Below are 18,058 nucleotides of genomic sequence, written 5' to 3' on the forward strand. Positions count from 1 at the left end.
TAGTCAATAAAGCAGAAATAGATGCTTTTCTGGAACTCTCTTGCTTTTTCCATGATCCAGTGGATGTTTGCAATTTGATCTCTGGTTCCTCTGCCTTTTGTAAGACCAGCTTGAACATCAGGAAGTTACTAGAGATCAGTGGAGAAATAACTCCAGAAAGAATGAAGGGATGCAGCCAAAGATTCCACAATAGGTGATATCTTTTAAATGTCTTTCTCCGATTCACTTCAGTTAGTATGATAATCTCTGGATACGTTCATGTTGCTGTAAATGTCAGGATTTCATTCTTTCTTGTGGCTGAGTAGTATTCCATTGCATAAATATAGCTGTTGAGCTAAGAAGGCAGAGATTGGGTTTCAGGGCTGCTGAAGCAACGAGACTTGCAGCACAGAACTAAGGCAGGGCTTCCCTGGTGGCTCAGTTAGTAACGAATCTGCCTGCATGCGGGAGACCTAGGTTCAATCTCTGGGGCAGGAAGATCCCCGGGGAAGGAAATGGCTGCCCATTCCAGTATTTTTTCCTGGAGAATTCCATGGGGATTCCACAGAGGAGCCTGGTGGGCTACAGTCCATGGGGTCACAAAGGGTCGGACACAACTGAGTGACTAGTGCTTTCACTTTCAGGACAAGAGAAGATGTGAGGGTGTTCCCCAGGGTTCCTTGGCCTGCATTTGTGCAGGGCAAGACTCTGAGGCCTGGTAGAGAGTAGCTACAATAAGTTTGAGAGTGGATGGAAGGTACTAGAGGTTATTCATTGTTGAAAGATGACATTGCAGCCTAGCTAAAGTGGAGAAATCTTGTTAACATCTTAGATATGCAGCTAAGACACCAGAAACACATGCTTTTGGAAAATAGGCCACATTGTCCAGAAAGCGTGTTATCAATTTGTTTACAGTCAGTAAGTGGGAAATCACACAGAATTGGACAGGGGAAGTTTAAAGAATTGTTAAACTTTAATAGCTGCTGCTGCTAAGTCATTTCAGTCGTGTCTGTCTCTGTGCGACCCTGTAGACGGCAGCCCACCAGGTTCCGCCGTCCCTGGGGTTCTCCAGGCAAGAACACTGGAGTGGGGTGCCATTGCCTTCTCTGAACTTTAATAGAGAAGTAACTAAAAAATGCAGAGTGAACTCTGAAGGGTACCCTAGGGCTGAGGGAGATTACCAAAGGAAGGGTAGAATTGGAAAAGGGATCCTCTCCCCAAGGCTGGGCTTCAGATCTCATTGGAAAAGGTATGGTTTCTTCCCACTGGATGGTGAAATTGAGTGGACTCTCTGGACCACACTGGTTCATAACAGTGTGCCAGATGCCAGATAACAGGGAACAACCCTCTTTCTGGTTCACAGGCTGCTGCTGCTGCTGCTAAGTTGCTTCAGTGTGTCCGACTCTGTGCGACCCCATAGACAGCAGCCCACCAGGCTCTGCCGCCCCTGGGATTCTCCAGGCAAGAACACTGGAGTGGGTTGCCATTTCCTTCTCCAATGCATGAAAGTGAAAAGTGAAAGTGAAGTCACTCAGTCGTGTCCGACTCTTAGCGACCCCATGGACTGCAGCCGACCAGGCTCCTCCATCCATGGGACTTTCCAGGCAAGAGTACAGGAGTGGGGTGCCATTGCCTTCTCCAGGTTCACAGGCTAGCTGAGGCTAAAGACTGGTGAGCTCAGTGGGGGTCACAGCATTCATTGGGAGCTGGCTTGCTGCCAGATTGGTGCACACTGTGAGATACCCATGTAGCAATTAATGCAGGAAGCAACTCTCTGAGGCACAGTCTAGCACAGCGGGATACGTGAGTAAGCAGAGGGAGTCAGGAAGCTGCTAGTGGGAGGCTTGGAGTGCACTGGTGTTTGCATTAGGAGGACTGTAGCGAGGTGATCACTGGAGTCAGGCTAGGGCTTTGAGGTTGTCGAAGGAGTGTGCACTTTGGGTTTGCTGCTGGACCCCTGTGCCACCAAATGGCCCCATATTCAGGTACCGCTACACATCCTTCCTCCTGCAGTGTCCCTCTAATGCCCTCTGCTGATTTAACATTGTGCTCACTGTGAAGGAGAAATGCCTAGTTTTCAATCCATTTTCTCAGCAAATACTAAGGGTGAATTTGGATTTGAAAGGCAGTAGGTTGGTAATTGGTCCAAAAACTGGACTGAACCTGCCCAATAGAGCTTAAAATTGAGCCTCAAAAAGATAAGAAGACGTGCCAGTAAATTACCTGCCTGCTGGAATCAGGCTCTTAACATTCTAAACGAGAACAGCATTATTCAGGGTCCTTAACACAAATCATTCACAAGTCCAGCATACAACAAATTATTGGAAATAAGCAAGGAACTGTGATTTATAATCCAGAATAAAAACTTTCACTAGAAGCGTACCTTTAGATGATGCTGATGTTGGAATTAACAAATAAGACCATTGAAGCTTCTTAAACAAAAATATTGTCTTTGGATGGGGAATCTCAGAAAAGTGGAAGCTGAAAAAAATCAAGTGGAAAACTAAGGGCTAAAAAAGTATAGTATCTGAAACAGAAATGTTTATTGGATAAACTTAAAAGCTGACTAGAGTTGGCAGAAGAAAAAGGTCAGTGAGTTTTTTAAAACTCTGTAGGAATTTTTTGAAAAAGGAAAATAAATGGGAGAAAACAAGCAGAGCCTCAGTAACTTGTGGACAATCTCAAGCCATCTAACATATGTATGAATGAAGTTCTGAAAGAGAGAGAAAGAGAATGTGGCACAAAAACTTTTTGAAAAAAAAAAAAGTGGTTGTAAGTTTTCTGCAATTGGTGGAAAACATCAGCCTACAAATTCAAGAAGCCCAGTAAATATAAGAAAGGATAAACCCAGAGAAAACCACAGTTAGGTACATAGTAGCCAACCTGCTGAAAATTTATGATAGAGAGGAACCTTAAAAGCAGAGAGATGGGGAGAGGAAGAGGGAACAGTAGGGGAGTAATGAGAGTGATGGCTGGCTTCTCAAGCGCATTATGAGCTAGAAGCAATGGAGTAGCATTTTCAAGAGAGAAAAAAAGTAGAAACATGTCTAGTAATCTAGAATTCTATAGTCAAGCAAAAATAAAGGTGAAGGGAAGACATTTCAGGTAAGTGAAAGTTGAGAGTTTTATTAATGGGGAAAAAAAGTTTTTCAGGAATCCTCTAGACAGCTTCCCAAGAGATGGTTATTTGCGCGGGCACCCATGCCATATTGCTGGGAAAGCAAGGACGTAGCATTTTCATCCTTTAGGGGGAGGTTTCTGTCACTAAGGAATAGGGAGCTCAGAGAGAAATCAGTTGTTGTGGAGGCAACGAGCAGTGTTTGCCACATGTGAATTAAATTACTCTTATAATCAGAAAAAAATGACAAAGCTGTTTGTTCTTTGCTACACAGATGAAAGTAAAGTAGAAAATAAGTCATTTGTTGTTAGGTTGGCCATTTACAGATTCTTATAGGGGTTCATAGAAAACTTTTAGGCATCATCATGTAGTCCTTCAGTATGGATTCAGTTTCCTGATAATTATGCTAGCCAGTGGCATAAAAAGATAAGGAATACATCCTGACCTCAGTCTGCCGGATAGACAGACAGTTCTTTCTGGGTTTTAACAACCATCTTCTGGGCAGCATGTCATCTTCTTCAGAGAGGAAAGGAGTTTTCTTTAGAAATTCTGGTCAGGAAGCAATTAATTCAACTGTGATGGTCAGGAAATACTTCACAGAGTAATAGTAATAGTGGCAGTAATAACCACTTTCCTTTATTGAAGGCCAGGTAGTATCCTGAGTACTTTCAAAACTTCCAACAATCTTATGCATTACGTGTTATCATTCTCATTTTTATAAATTAGGAAACTGAGGCTTGTGTAAAGAAGTTGCTTAAGATCCTTCTATCAGTGAGGGGCAAAGCTAGGGTTCAAATCTAGGACAGCCTGACTTGAAAGCCTACGTTCCTAACCAGATACCAGTGGCCATGGCTGACTTGTATTCACTTCATTAAAACATATTACCTGTTCAGTAGGTTATAAGTTGACTCACACTAGGCTTTCTTGGAAGAATGACATTTGATTTGCTTACTCATGGCTGTTAAAAATCATAAAGTTTTCTCATAAGGGAACCATTCATTAAAATATACATTGAAACCATTTAGGTCGCCTGCAGGGGAAAGCTGACTCCATGTTTGTTGTGTTTACATGTAATTTACTCATATACCTTCTAAAAGAAGTCAGAGAAGCAATTACATTTTCTGACAGTTTTATAAGGCAGACTTATAACTGGCCCATGTCACCAATATGCTTTTGAAATATATTCCTGGCTTATTGACCAGTTGGCACTTGAATGATTTAAGCATCCAGACGTAAATATATAATGAGCAAAGTAAGTTCACCTAAGTTCAGAAAACTTAGACTGCCCTTTTAATTTAACTCTGTAAGCAGTAGCTATTTTTCATGAGGCAGAGAAGATTTTACATTTAAGTGGAGTTGCAGAGTACTTAATTGATGATTTGATGCTGACTGACCCCTTGATACAAATTGAGTCTGAACAAGTGGAATTCTTCTGTGTGTCTGCTGCGAAGGGGCAGAGGGAAATGAGCAGATATTTCATGAAGAGCTGAATCTGGGGTGAATGGAGGAAGGGGTGGTGTATGTGGAGAACAAAGGTCGTGTGGCTTCATGCTTTGCCATCTGGTGCATACAGAACTACTGCAGCTCACTGCAAGCAGAAGTAACACTGTAGTGGAAAAAGAGGTAGTTACAGGGCCTTGGGTCCTTTCTCCAGCTGGCTCATGAGGAAAGCAAACTAGGCTAGTGCTCAGGAGGCTTTGTAATGATCCACATCTGCAAGTGGCACACATCACTTTGGCTTTCATTTCTTTGGTCAGAACTCAGTGGTGGGGAGACTGAGAATTGTATTAAACTGTGTGTTTAGGAAGAAAGACAGTACAAGGTATATAGAAACAAAGGTCTATGGAAAACTAAGCAAGCAGAAAACAAATTAAGGCAATTATTAACTCTAGGAAAAACAGTTGTACAAGGAGAGGAGTAAAATAAAGATGATAACAGCTAACATTTATTGTGTACTTAGTCTGTGCCAGGTTCTATTCTAAGTCCTCAGTTTTTTCATACGTTAATTTTATTAAAAATTGTATCCAGTAAATACAATTGTAATCCCCATTTTACAGATAAATGGTTACTTCACCAAAGTATTGATACCACAGTGTTTATTGAATAAATGGGATAGGGAATGAAGACAGTGGAGTAAGAGCCAAATATCTTCTTTTATAGTAGTAAATAATCATGTGGAAATTATGCCTATATTACAATTTTGAACATGACCAATTTGAACTATGCAGGTCCACTTTTATGCAGGTTTTTATCCAGTAAATATGTACAGTACTGCATGATTTGTGCTTGATTGAATCCATGGATGTAGAACCTTGAATACGGTGGGCTGACTATGGGACTTGAGCATCCACAGATATGGAGGGATGACAGTATATAATATCTAAAATTAACAGTCAAGTTACAACTGTATACACGTACTGTTTAGAAATATAGAGGTAAATATCAGTAGAAACAACTAGAAAAGTTGAAAATCCTCAGGGTGACCTATTCAAATATAGGGTATGGGGTTGCCTTCATACTCCTGGACTTTCTGAACTATGTTGATATAAAAATAAAGTACTTGGTAGAAGAGAGGCTATCAAGAGAGATAAAATGAAATGATATGCAGTGGCCATCATTTATGTCTCTGTTCACATAGAACTGAGATGGTTTTGTAAATCACTAAATAATGGAGCCGTACACTGACAGGAAACGAAGACCAAGTGTGTGGATCTGGGTTTGTCCTACGCTCTGTTGGCCAAGTCACTTAACCTTTGAGGATTCACTTCCTTCCTGTTTTAATGAGAATGATGCTCTCTTCCAGTTACTTTAACTTCTACATTTCTATAGTTCTAGGTGTTAGACCAAGTAATTTTTGTTTTTACACAGTGAGTCAATGTGACGGTATAGGCTACAGAGCTACCTTTGAAAGCAGCTGGCTGTTAAGTCACAGCCAACACCTTGTCTTATGCTTCCCAGATCCATATACATATATACTTGTAGATTTTTTTGGAAGGGGAGGGGTTGCCAGGTGTTTTTTTTTTTTTTTTCCTGGCTTCCCGAGATGATTTTAATTTGTTGAGATTTCCTGCTGATAGATACTGATTATATAGGAAGTATATACATTTATTATCCACTTACTACTTCTAAGTGCTGGTCATGAAATCGTGGTTGTCTAATGTGACCATTTCTATTCTAGGTCCAGTGGCATTGCAGAGCACGGATGGTTGCGGGAGCCAACTTCTACATTGTTGGCCGAGACCCTGCTGGCATGCCCCATCCAGAAACAGGGAAGGATCTTTATGAGCCGACTCATGGCGCCAAAGTGCTGACCATGGCCCCGGGCCTGATCACCTTGGAGATCGTTCCCTTTCGAGTTGCCGCTTATAACAAGAAAAAGAAGCGGATGGACTACTATGACTCTGAGCAGTAAGTTTTACATTCTCTGCATAAATCTGTGAAACACCTTGTGTTCTAAGCTGCTCCTAGGGTTTTAATGTACTGCCTTATCTTTACAACAGCTGACCAGTGGCAGGCTTTGTTGTACCAGTTTCAGAGACGGGCAAACCAAAGAAACTAATTTCTCAATACTTTAGAAGTAGAAATAAAAATTGAGTCTAGTTTCATGGTTCATGATCTTAGGAATTTTCTTGGGAAGTGTTAAGGCAGTGATGACATTTCTGTCTGTCTTATAGAAGTAGTCCAAGTACTCAGTGATGATTTTGCTAGTAAGTGCAAGGGATCCAAGTAATAAGAGAGTTTGACTAATATTTGTGCAGTCATTGTGTGACAGGCACTCTCCTAATTGCATTATAGGTATTAAGTTAATACTTGTAATTAATGCCCTATACTAATCCTGTGAAGTAGGTACAGTTATCCCCATTTTGTAGATTGGTAGTAAGCTGAGGCATACAAAGTTCAAATACTCTTGTACTGTCACAGATCCAGTGAATGGCAGCTCACTGGGTATGCTGACCACTGAGAGTGCAACTTCATTCTTCAAAGATCTTAGAAGGAGCAAAAAATGAACAACCTTTTCATGCAAATTATTGGTAATATTGAGCATGTATCTATCTTCTATTGACTGGCAACATTTTATTATGACCAACTTAGATAGCATATTCAAAAACAGAGACATTACTTTGCCCACAAAGGTTCATCTAGTCAAGGCTATGGGTTTTCCTGTGGTCATGTATAGATGTGAGAGTTGGACTGTGAAGAAGGCTGAGCGCCGAAAAATTGACACTTTTGAACTGTGGTGTTGGAGAAGACTCTTGAGAGTCCTTTGGACTGCAAGGAGATCCAACCAGTCCATTCTGAAGGAGATCAGCCCTGGGATTTCTTTGGAAGGAATGAGGCTAAAGTTGAAACTCCAGTACTTTGGCCACCTCATGCGAAGAGTTGACTCATTGGAAAAGACTCTGATGCTGGGAGGGATTGGGGGCAGGGGGAGAAGGGGACGACAGAGGATGAGATGGCTGGATGGCATCACCAACTCGATGGACGTGAGTCTGAGTGAACTCTGGGAGTTGGTGATAGACAGGGAGGCCTGGTGTGCTGCAATTCATGGGGTCGCAAAGAGTCGGACACGACTGAGCGACTGATCTGATCTGATCTGATCTATAGATAATATCCATACCTCGAGATACTGTGGGTTCAGTTCCAAACCACTGAAATTAAAGTGAGTAATCCCAATAAAGCAAGTCACATAAAATTTTTTTGTTTCCTAGTACAAATAAAAGTTATGTCTACATATAGTATAGTATATTAAGCACACAGTAACAGTATTTCTAAAAAAGCAATTTACATACCTTAATTTAAAAAACTTTATTGCTTAAAAATGTTAACCATCCTCTGAGCCTTCAGTGAGTTGTGATGTTTTCGCTGGTGGAGGGTCTTGCCTACATGTTGATGGCTGCTGACTGATTAGGGTGGTGGTTGCTGAAGTTTGGGCTGTGGTAGTATCTTAAAATAAGACAACAGTGAAGTTTGCCACATCCATCAACTGTTTCACTAATGAGCTCTCTGCAACATACAATCCTGTTTAATAGAGCTTCTTTCAAAATTGGACTCAGTCCTCGCAAACCCTGCTGCTGTTTTATCAGCTAAAGTTTATGTAATATTCTAAATTCTTTGTTGTCATTTAAAAATCTACAGCATCTTACCAGGAGTAGATTCCATCTCAAGTAACCACTTTCTTTGCTTATTAGAAGCAAGTCTTTAGCCATTTAAGTTTTATTGTGAGATTGCAGCAATTCAGTCACATCTTCAGACTCCACTTCTAATTCTAGTTCTCTTACTGTTTCTACCACATCTGCAATTCTTTCCTCCACTGAAGCTTCAAACCCCTCAGGTCACCCATGACGTTTGGAATTAGCTTCTTCCAAACTCCTGTGAATGCTGTTATTTTGACCTCTCCCCAGGAATCCCAGATATTCTTAACGGCATCTAGAATGGTGAATCCTTTTTTAGAAGGTTTTCAATTGACTTTGCCCAGATCCATCAGAGGAATCAGTGTCTGTGGCAACTACAGCTTTATAAAATGTATTTCTTAAATAAGAAGACTTGAAAGTGGAAATTAGTCCTTTATCCACAACGTTGGCCGGCGTGAAAGTAACATTAATCTCGTTGCACACCTCCATCAGAGCTCTTGGGTGACCAGGCGCATTGTCAATGAACAGTGTCAGTATTTTGAAAAGAATCTTTTTTTCTGAGCAGAAATTCTTAACATTGGGCTTAAGATACTCTGTAAAACCATGTTGTAAACAGATGTGCTGTTGTTCAGACTTTGTTGTTCTATTCATACAGCAGAGACAGAGTAGATTTAGCATTGTTCTTAAAGACACTAGGATTTTTGGAATGGTCAATGAACATTGGCTTCAACATAAAGTCATCAGCTGCAGTAACCTCTAACAAGAGTCAGCCTGTCCTTTGACGCTTTGAAGCTAGACATTGACTTCTCCTCTCTAGCTATGAATGACATCATCTAGATGGCATCATCTTCCAATAGAAGGCTATTTCACCTACATGGAAAATCTGTTGTTTAGTGTGAAAGTGTTAGTTGCTCAGTTGCGTCTGACTCTTTGTGACTCCGTGGACTGTAGCACAGCAGGCTCCTCTGTCTGTGGAATTCTGCAGGCAAGAATACTGCAGTGTGCTTGCCATTCCCTTCTTCAGGGGCTCTCCACGGATTGAACCCAGGTCTCCTGTGTTGCAGGCAGATTCTTTGCCATCTAAGCCACCAGGGAAGTCCATTGTTTAGTGTAGCCACCTTCATTAATGATCTCAGCTAGATCTTCTGGATAACTTGCTGCAGCTTCTATATCAGCACTTGCTTCTTCACCTTGTACTTTTATGTTATGGAGATGGCTTCTTTCCTTAAACCTTATGAACCAACCTCTGCAGGCTTCAGACTTTTCTTTTTAAACTTCCTCACCTCTCTTAGTCTTCACAGAATTGAAGAGAGTTGGGGCCTTGCTCTGAATTAGGCTTTGGCTGAAAGGATTATTATAGGTGGTTTGATCATCTATCCAGACCACTAATACTTTCTCCATATGAGCAATAAGGCTTGTTTGGCTTGCTTGTCCTTCATGTATTCATGGAGTAACACTTCTAATTTACTGCAATAACTTTTTCTTTGCATTCACAACTTGGCTGCTTAGCATGAGAGGCCTAGCCCATCTCAATTTTCAACATGCCTTCCTCACTAATAAGCTTAATCATTTCTAGCTTTTGATTTAAAGTGAGACGTGCACTTTTGACTCGAAAACTTAGAGGGCATTGTAGATTATTAATTGACCTGGTTTCAATATTGTTGTGTCTCAGGGAATAGAGAGGCCTGAGGAGAGGGAGAGAGATGGGGGAACTGCTAGTTAGTGGAGCAGTCAGAGCACATACATTTAGTAAGTTCACCATCATTATATGGGCATGGTTCATGGGGCTCTAAAACAATTACAGTAACCTCCAAGATCACAGATCACCGATACAATAATAATAATGAAAATGTGTGTGTGTGTGTGTATGTTAGTCGCTCAGTTGTGTCCAACTCTTTGTGACCCTGTGGACTGTAGCTGTCCAGGCTCTTCTGTCCATGGGATTCTCCAGGCAAGAATACTGGAGTGGGTTGCCATTTCCTTCTCCGATTTTAAGAAATAGGTAATCCAAAAAGGAAGAACCAATTGCAAAATACAGGACTTTAAGAAAAATAATAAACATTAAATATTTCATAGAATTTTGAGATGGAATAGACCTTAGATATCCTTTAGACAAGACATTAGTTATATCAATAGAGAAACTGAATAACTTCAGCAAAGGTTGCATTAAAGGTTGCATTAATTAAGTCTTCTTCTCAACTAAACACCATTTCTCTAGCCCTCTATTTTTCTTATTATTTATTTAGATCCCAATTAGAAAATTTTAAATTTATTTTTATTTTAACATCTTGTTTAATTTCATCTAAAGACTTTTCAGGTCTTTTAATTGCTGATTCTGTCATCCTCGCTATATGCTAATTAAACTTTTAGATAACATGACTTTCAAGGTTATTATTCAAGTCATTATAATAGAATTATTAAACTGGACTTCATAGAGGACAGAATTCACTAGAAACCTTATGATGTACAATCTAGCTTCCATTAGACATAGTATTATTCAATTAAATACAAATCCTCAAAATTATGTTAGTCCCCAGCTCCCATTTTTATCATGTCTACAAAGATGATGTAGTTTGCTAGGTTGAGTCTCTGATTTGGGGGAGTCGTAACAGTGATAGATTAAATATTTTTTTTAATTATTGTTATTGTAGGATTGGATTCTTTAAGCTTGGGAAACAAAATTGCTGAATGTGTCTGGGGATTACTCTCTTATGCTGTCTTCCTTGATTTTAATTCTGTTCCCAGTGTGGATCCCACACATGCAGATCAAGGCTCTTTTCTGTCCTCCCTCTCTTCGTTCTGCCAAAATGATGTTTTTTTCCTTCCAAGATTTTTGCTACTTTCCCTTTACTGGCCAGTTTCTTTCTGTTCAGAATTAGATCTAGAACAATTTCCCCTAGAAGTGTCTCTGTTTTGTTATGCTAGAGTCAGAATAGCAAAAGAGCACAGACTTTGAAGCCCAAGCGAATGGAGTCACATTCTTGCCCCACCGCCCCTGCAGCTGTGTGACCGCGGGTGAACCACTGTCCTCCTCCTGCCCTGCTTCCCTCAGCTTCAGAATGGGGTGTAGTGATCGTGCTGTGTGTATCTTCATAGAGTGGTTGAGGACCAGATCAGCTCCTATGTGTCATTTGCAAACAGTGTTAACTGGAACGTAGTAAGTACTAGAAATGTGTACATTGTTATCATATATATAATATATATAATGAAAAAGTATGAACAATTGTGAGGATTATCAAAATGTGCCACACGGACACAAAATGAGCAAACACTGTTGGAAAAATGGTGCCAGTAGACTTTCTTGAGGCAGGGTTGCCACAGACCTTCAATTTGTGAAAGACACAGTAAAGTGAAGTGCAGTAAATGGGGGAAGCCTGTAGGCGGTACACCCTGTAAGTTTAGAGTGGCCGTGTGAGGCTCTAGAAGCAGAAGTTACGAATGCTAGCCCCATGCTTGCCGAGTGACTTGAGATTCCTGTGTCATCTCCGGCCTTGTTTCTTTATCTCCAGAAGGGTGGCAGTGGATGAACTGATTTTCTTCTAGCTCAACGTTTGTAGTTCTTTCCGGAATCTGTAGCTCCTAGCTATTTTCCGTTAGTAGGAGCTTCGTGTTTTGTTAATACTTATTTCATGCAAATTGCACCTGCTTATTTAGTACTCTTGCTTTGTTAGTATTAATTACACTTCAGGCTGAGCAAGAGGTTGCCTCTTAGTTGCTGTGAGGATTGGTTCCAGGACCCTTGCACAGATACCAAAGCATTCAGATGCTCCAGTCTCTTATATAAAATGGTGTAGTATTTGTATATGGCTTACACACATCCTCCTGTGTACTTTAAATTACCTCGGAGAAGGCAATGGCAACCCACTCCAGTACTCTTGCCTGGAAAATCCCATGGACGGAGGAGCCTGGTAGGCTGCAGTCCATGGGGTCTCGAAGAGTCAGACACGACTGAGCGACTTCACTTTCACTTTTCACTTTCATGCATTGGAGAAGGAAATGGCAGCCCACTCCAGTGTTCTTGCCTGGAGAATCCCAGGGACGGAGGAGCCTGTTGGGCTGCTGTCTATGGGGTCGCATAGAGTCGGACACGACTGAAGCTACTTAGCAGCAGTAGCAGAGTATTTTTAATACCTAATACAATATAAATGCTATGTAAATTATATATATTGTTGCCTGCCCATGATCAATTCAAGTTTTATTTTTTGACTTTTTGTGTTTTTTCAGTGTCAGTTGTTATTTATCTTCTTTCATTTTTTATTTTGTTTATTTGGATCCTTTCTCCTTTCCTCTTGATGAGCTTGGCCAGAGGTTTATTGATTTTGTTTACCCTTTCAGAAAACCCACTCTTGATTTTACAGGTTTACATTTTGGGACTTTCTAGAATTATCTTCTTGCCCCCTGAATGTTTTCAGTCAGAGGTTGTTTGTATCCTTGGATGTAGAAACCATGGGTTTGGAGGGCCAGCTCTCTTTTTAAATTTTTGTTTTCTCAGTTCATGGGTGCTGATTGAAACTTATGTCTTACAACTTCTCATCTGAGAGAACTCATCCTTTTTTCCATGATACTGCACTGTTGACTCTGCGTTCAGGAATAATGCTGATCCTAACCTCGTGTCCTCATTTAATGTGGCCTGTTTTGTAATGGTTCAGACAAGAAGGAAAAAGAAATTAAAAAAAAAAATTATTTTGTTTCTGAAAGGGACATAAATTCTGATGTCATTTAATAAAATAAGTTACCTGCAAAATTAAATACTATTGATAACAGTGGAACTCGAGGGATTTGTTGGCTTCTTGTTTAATGACAAATAATTCTGGAGAAAATGCACAATCTTAGATGAAAGCAGACTTTTCTGAGCAGTGGACTCTAGAAGAACACAGGAAAACCCCATGAGTCAGTGAACAGAAAAGGCTTATTGTGTAACTGGTTTGGGGAATTGTGAAAGCACTCCTGACTGTGCTTAACGGCCCTGGTGTGGAATTCAAGGCAAGACCCACACTAGACCATTATTTTCTTTTTATGTATTTTAATTGGAGGATAATTACAACATGTTGATTTTTTTTTTTTTTTTTTGCCATACATCAACATGAATCGGCCACAGGTATACATGTGTCTCCCTCATCCTTAACCTCCCCTCCCACATCCTTCCCCACCCTACCCCTCTGGGTTGTTCCAGAGCATGAGCTTTGGGTGCTCTGCTAGACCGTTATTTTCTGAAGATCTGAGTTGTGGCCCAGGTTATACTATACTGCAAAACCTCACCGTGAGAAGAATTTACAACAAACCAGAAATGTACAATTTTTACCCTTGTACAAAATGAGGGTTTGCCAATACCTGGAAATCGTTCTAAATCATGGCGTGTTTTGTTTTGGCTTAAAAACAATTAAAATAAATAAATTTATATTAAAAATAGCTGTATGTGTCTCTGTGTGTATTTAAATACGTATATGTATGCATATGTATATATACTTATATACATACATACACACATACTACAGTTTCACTGTCTGAAAAAAAGTGCAGCTATAAAAGCAATGTGATGAGTTTTAAAGGGTCTTCTACCAAAGAGATGCCTTAGAAGGTTAAGGAAAATTTTTTTAAAGAAAAAGCAATTAGAGTAAACTTTGAACTACATTACTGTATAGGTAATTGAAGTGAAAATATAAATTAAATATTAAGGAAAACCAAAAAGCTTCAAATATATCCTTTTGTGGTTCAAAACATGTAGGGTCACCATCAGAGATTTTAATTTTCTTAGTCTGGAGAGGATTACCTACTGGCAATTCTTTTGAAAGCTCCTCCTGCCATTGAGAATCCCCACTGAGGGTAGGCTTGGTTTCCTACAGATAGATAGAATGAATAGTGCCAGGGGTGGAATGCTGGGCAGGGCAACCCTTCACTTCTCACCCAGCATGCAATTTATTTGTGTGGTTTATGTACAAACGTTATGAGTGAAACCTTGTTCTGAAAGTAACAGTCACTTACAGAATACGAGGTGAGAAGTAGAATTGTTCTTCAGGTGGCCGGTTACTTAAAACTTAGATGAGTTTGCATTTTGATGAGTTAAGGAAGCAAAGCTAGAGCTGAGCTTTTACACTTCTTGTGCGGATGTGTTTTGTTACTGTGGTTTCCTTGCATGATCAGTTGATTTAATCACATGCAGGACCATAGAGTCCATCTGTATGTAGTTAAGCCCTTGATAACTTTAATGTTTTGTTAAGTCTGTGTAATATTGCTTTAAGTCTCTCTTTTAATCATTCAAAAGCTAAATAATTACATCAGTTCTCATAAGAATTTCCAGTGATGAATTCTATATTAGTTGCATGACTGGCTCATTTTCTTGGAATTTTTTTTGAGTTACTAAATCTAATAAATTGTAACTTGGGAAGCTTTAAAACTGCCTTAGTTTTCTAATTTTTTATATTCCTGTTCAAGCGTAATTAAGTTGATGGGAATATGTTGGAAAGTCATTAAAATTTTGTGGAAAGGCGATAGTCTTTGATGTAGTGAGAAAACACAGTTATTAATTATGCACATATGAGGTTATCTTATGTTTGATTAATGGATGTTATTCAGTGCCAACTTTTATGTAATTAATGATTTTATAGCTTTGATTTGACTAAATACCAGTGTAAAACAAGGCTTAGGGATAAAAAAACAAACTTCATGAAGATTGCAAGATATTATTGATAAGAATTATGATAAAAATCATCTGTTTATACTTAGGAAGTTAAGTAGGTTCATATTAGCTGTAATAATGACTCAAGGAAATTTAGTTTTAGGACTACAAGATTAAAAGCCATTCTTTCAGCTTTAGAGATAATTCAGCTATTTGTAATTTTTCTCCTTTAGCAATAATTCTTCTTTGTATTTGGATGGGTTAATGCAAAATTTTGGTTCATATTTTTGAAATAGCAGCTCACCAAAAGGAGAGTGCACGTCAGAGTGCCTGGTGGAAATGGGTCAGTGAGAGAACAGGTAGACATAAATGTTTGCTTTTGGTTATTTCCATGTTATCAGTAGAGTATTTCCTTCATATTTTTAATTCTGAAGTATACCTTGAATCTGGAGAAGGCGATGGCACCCCACTCCAGTACTCTTGCCTGGAAAATCCCACGGACGGAGGAGCCTGGTAGGCTGCAGTCCATGGGGTCGTGAAGAGTCAGACACGACTGAGCGACTTCCCTTTCACTTTTCACTTTCATTCATCGGAGAAGGAAATGGCAACCCACTCCAGTGTTCTTGCCTGGAGAATCCCAGGGACAGGGGAGCCTGGTGGGCTGCCGTCTATGGGGTCGCACAGAGTCGGACACGACTCAAGTGACTTAGCAAAAATACTTTAAGTCATGTACTACTACTAACGTCTTCTTTTTTTAAAGCACTCTACTTATAGACATCCTCAAGGCTTTTCTCATATATTCTTCACTCTTTTATATACTTTTCACAGAAGCGCTCACCTGCTCTAGTGGTTTCTGTGTGGTGACACTTAAAGCTATTCCTCAATGTTTCCAGGTTGCTAATTATGTTAACTTTCTATTGCTCTGTAACAAGTTAACACAAATTCAGTGGCTTAAAACATTACCCATTCATAACCTCACAGTTCCTTAGTCAGAAGCCTGGGGTGGCAGTTACAGTAGTAAAAGACCACAGATCACCAAACATAATAATAATGAAAATGTGTGTGTGTGTGTTAGTCGCTCAGTCGTGTCCGACTCTTTGCTACCCCATGGACTGTAGCCCCCCAAGCTCCTATGTCCATGGGATTCTCCAGGCAAGAATACTGGAGTGGGTTGCCGTTTCCGTCTCCGATTTTAAGAAATAGGTAATCCAAAAAGGAAGAACCAATTGCAAAATACAGGACTTTAAGAAAAATAATAAACATTAAATATTTCCTAGAATTTTGAGATGGAATAGACCTTAGATGTCCTTTAGACAAGCCAGATGCCCCTTTTTGGAAAAATTCAGTTCTATATGGTTATAGGACTGAGGGTCCCCATCTTCTTACTGGTTAATAGGGGGGCCATTCTCTACAGCTCAAAGCCGCATTGTGGTTTTTCCTTGTGGGCCCCTTTATCTCAGTGTTAGAACCTCCCTCAGGTCAAATCCCTGAGGGTTCAAATCTCTGACTACTGCTGTCATCTGAGAACATTCTTTGCTTTTAGAGGGCTTGAATGATTAGGCCTCTAATTCATTAGTTAGGCCCACTCACATAATTTCACTATTTTAGGTCAATTGATTAGTAACTTTCATTGCTTCTGCAGAATTCCTTTTGCCATATAAGGACATATCATGGTAGTGACACCTTCATGGGGTGAAGGTCATGAAGGCCATCTTAGAATCCTATCTACACACTAATGGGTGTTTCTGCTTAGATTTCATGATGTTATTTAAAATGTCCAGAAGCCACTTTCCCTTTCCCTTCATGTATCTCCAAATCCTAAGTTTCTTTAGTTACCTGTTCTTCTTCTTATGTAGAAAGTTTGAAGTCCTTTATTCTTTCACCTCACTCTTCACACCCAAGTCTTGTCATGTTGACCCCTGAAATATTTCTTGTGTGACTTCTTTTTTCTTTCTTGCTGTGCAGTCTTTGCCACACATAAATATTTCTGTTAAAGTACTGGGGAACTGTCTGCCATTAATTCATAAAATGTTTTTACTGATTTTGATGTTTCTTTTGAAAACTTGTGGAAGTCTGACAGTAATTGCATGAATTTGCCAATGAGTCTTGTCCTGTGCTTGTAGATTTTTCACATACTTTATGGCAAAAGTTTTATTTTTTTATTGCATAGATAATAATTATTAGACAGTAATAAATATTATTTTTATTGCATAGGGAGTTATTGCATAACCAGTAACAGATAAGGTCTCATTTAAAATCTTACTATACCTTTGAATCATAATTAATGATAGTACTATGTATACTTTTGAAAGTCAAATTATATATTTTATATATGCTGTATCTTGTTTTAAAGTCAACATTTACATTGAAATTAGGATAAAATTTTCCAACTTTGCTGTTCTTTTATTCATTTATTAACTACATATTGATCTTTACTACATACATGCCCTTGCTAAGTATGGGCACTGTGGTTGGAAACAAGCTTGATTTGTTGGCTTAACAGATACAGGACTTACATTCTGGAGAAGACAGACAATAAACCACTAATGACACAGTTAACTAACAGTCCCATGTGCTTTGCAGAAGACTTGTGGCAAGCTCAGCTAACACTTATCTGACCAAGTCTGGGTTATCAAGGATGGGTTCCTGGAGTAGGTGACATTTGGGCTGAGTTCCAAAAGATGAATAGGCATCTTGATAAAGAAGGAGGTAATAGACTGTGCCAAAGCCTTTGTGTGGATCACAATAAACTGTGGAAATTTCTGAAAGAGATGGGAATACCAGACCACCTGACCTGCCTCTTGAGAAACCTGTATGCATGTCAGGAAGCAACAGTTAGAACTGGACATGGAACAACAGACTGGTTCCAAATAGGAAAAGGAGTACGTCAAGGCTGTATATTGTCACCCTGCTTGTTTAACTTATATGCAGAGTACATCATGAGAAATGCTGGGCTGGAAGAAGCATAAGCTGGAATCAAGATTGCTGGGAGAAATATCAATAACCTCAGATATGCAGATGACACCACACTTATGGCAGAAAGTGAAGAAGAACTAAAAAGCCTCTTGATGAAAGTGAAAGAGGAGAGTGAAAAAGTTGGCTTAAAGCTCAACAGTCGGAAAACTAAGATCATGGCATCTGGTCCCATCACTTCATGGGAAATAGATGGGGAAACAGTGGCTGACTTTATTTTTCTGGGCCCCAAAATAACTG

General features: G+C 39.6%; 1 protein-coding gene across 3 annotated transcripts in view; it reads left to right on the forward strand.

Moving 5' to 3' along the window:
* The window catches only part of PAPSS1 (3'-phosphoadenosine 5'-phosphosulfate synthase 1), a 112,968-nt gene that overhangs the window by 87,464 nt on the left and 7,446 nt on the right, over window positions 1-18,058 (forward strand). For all 3 annotated transcript variants that reach the window (XM_010858576.1, XM_010858578.1, XM_010858579.1), the window contains exon 11: window positions 6,276-6,505. In XM_010858576.1, coding sequence (XP_010856878.1) covers window positions 6,276-6,505 — 230 coding nt within the window. The remainder of the gene's footprint in view (window positions 1-6,275; window positions 6,506-18,058) is intronic.

This window comes from Bison bison, unplaced genomic scaffold, assembly GCF_000754665.1.
Source record: "Bison bison bison isolate TAMUID 2011002044 unplaced genomic scaffold, Bison_UMD1.0 scf7180017864389, whole genome shotgun sequence".
In the NCBI taxonomy this organism is placed as follows: Eukaryota; Metazoa; Chordata; class Mammalia; order Artiodactyla; family Bovidae; genus Bison; species Bison bison.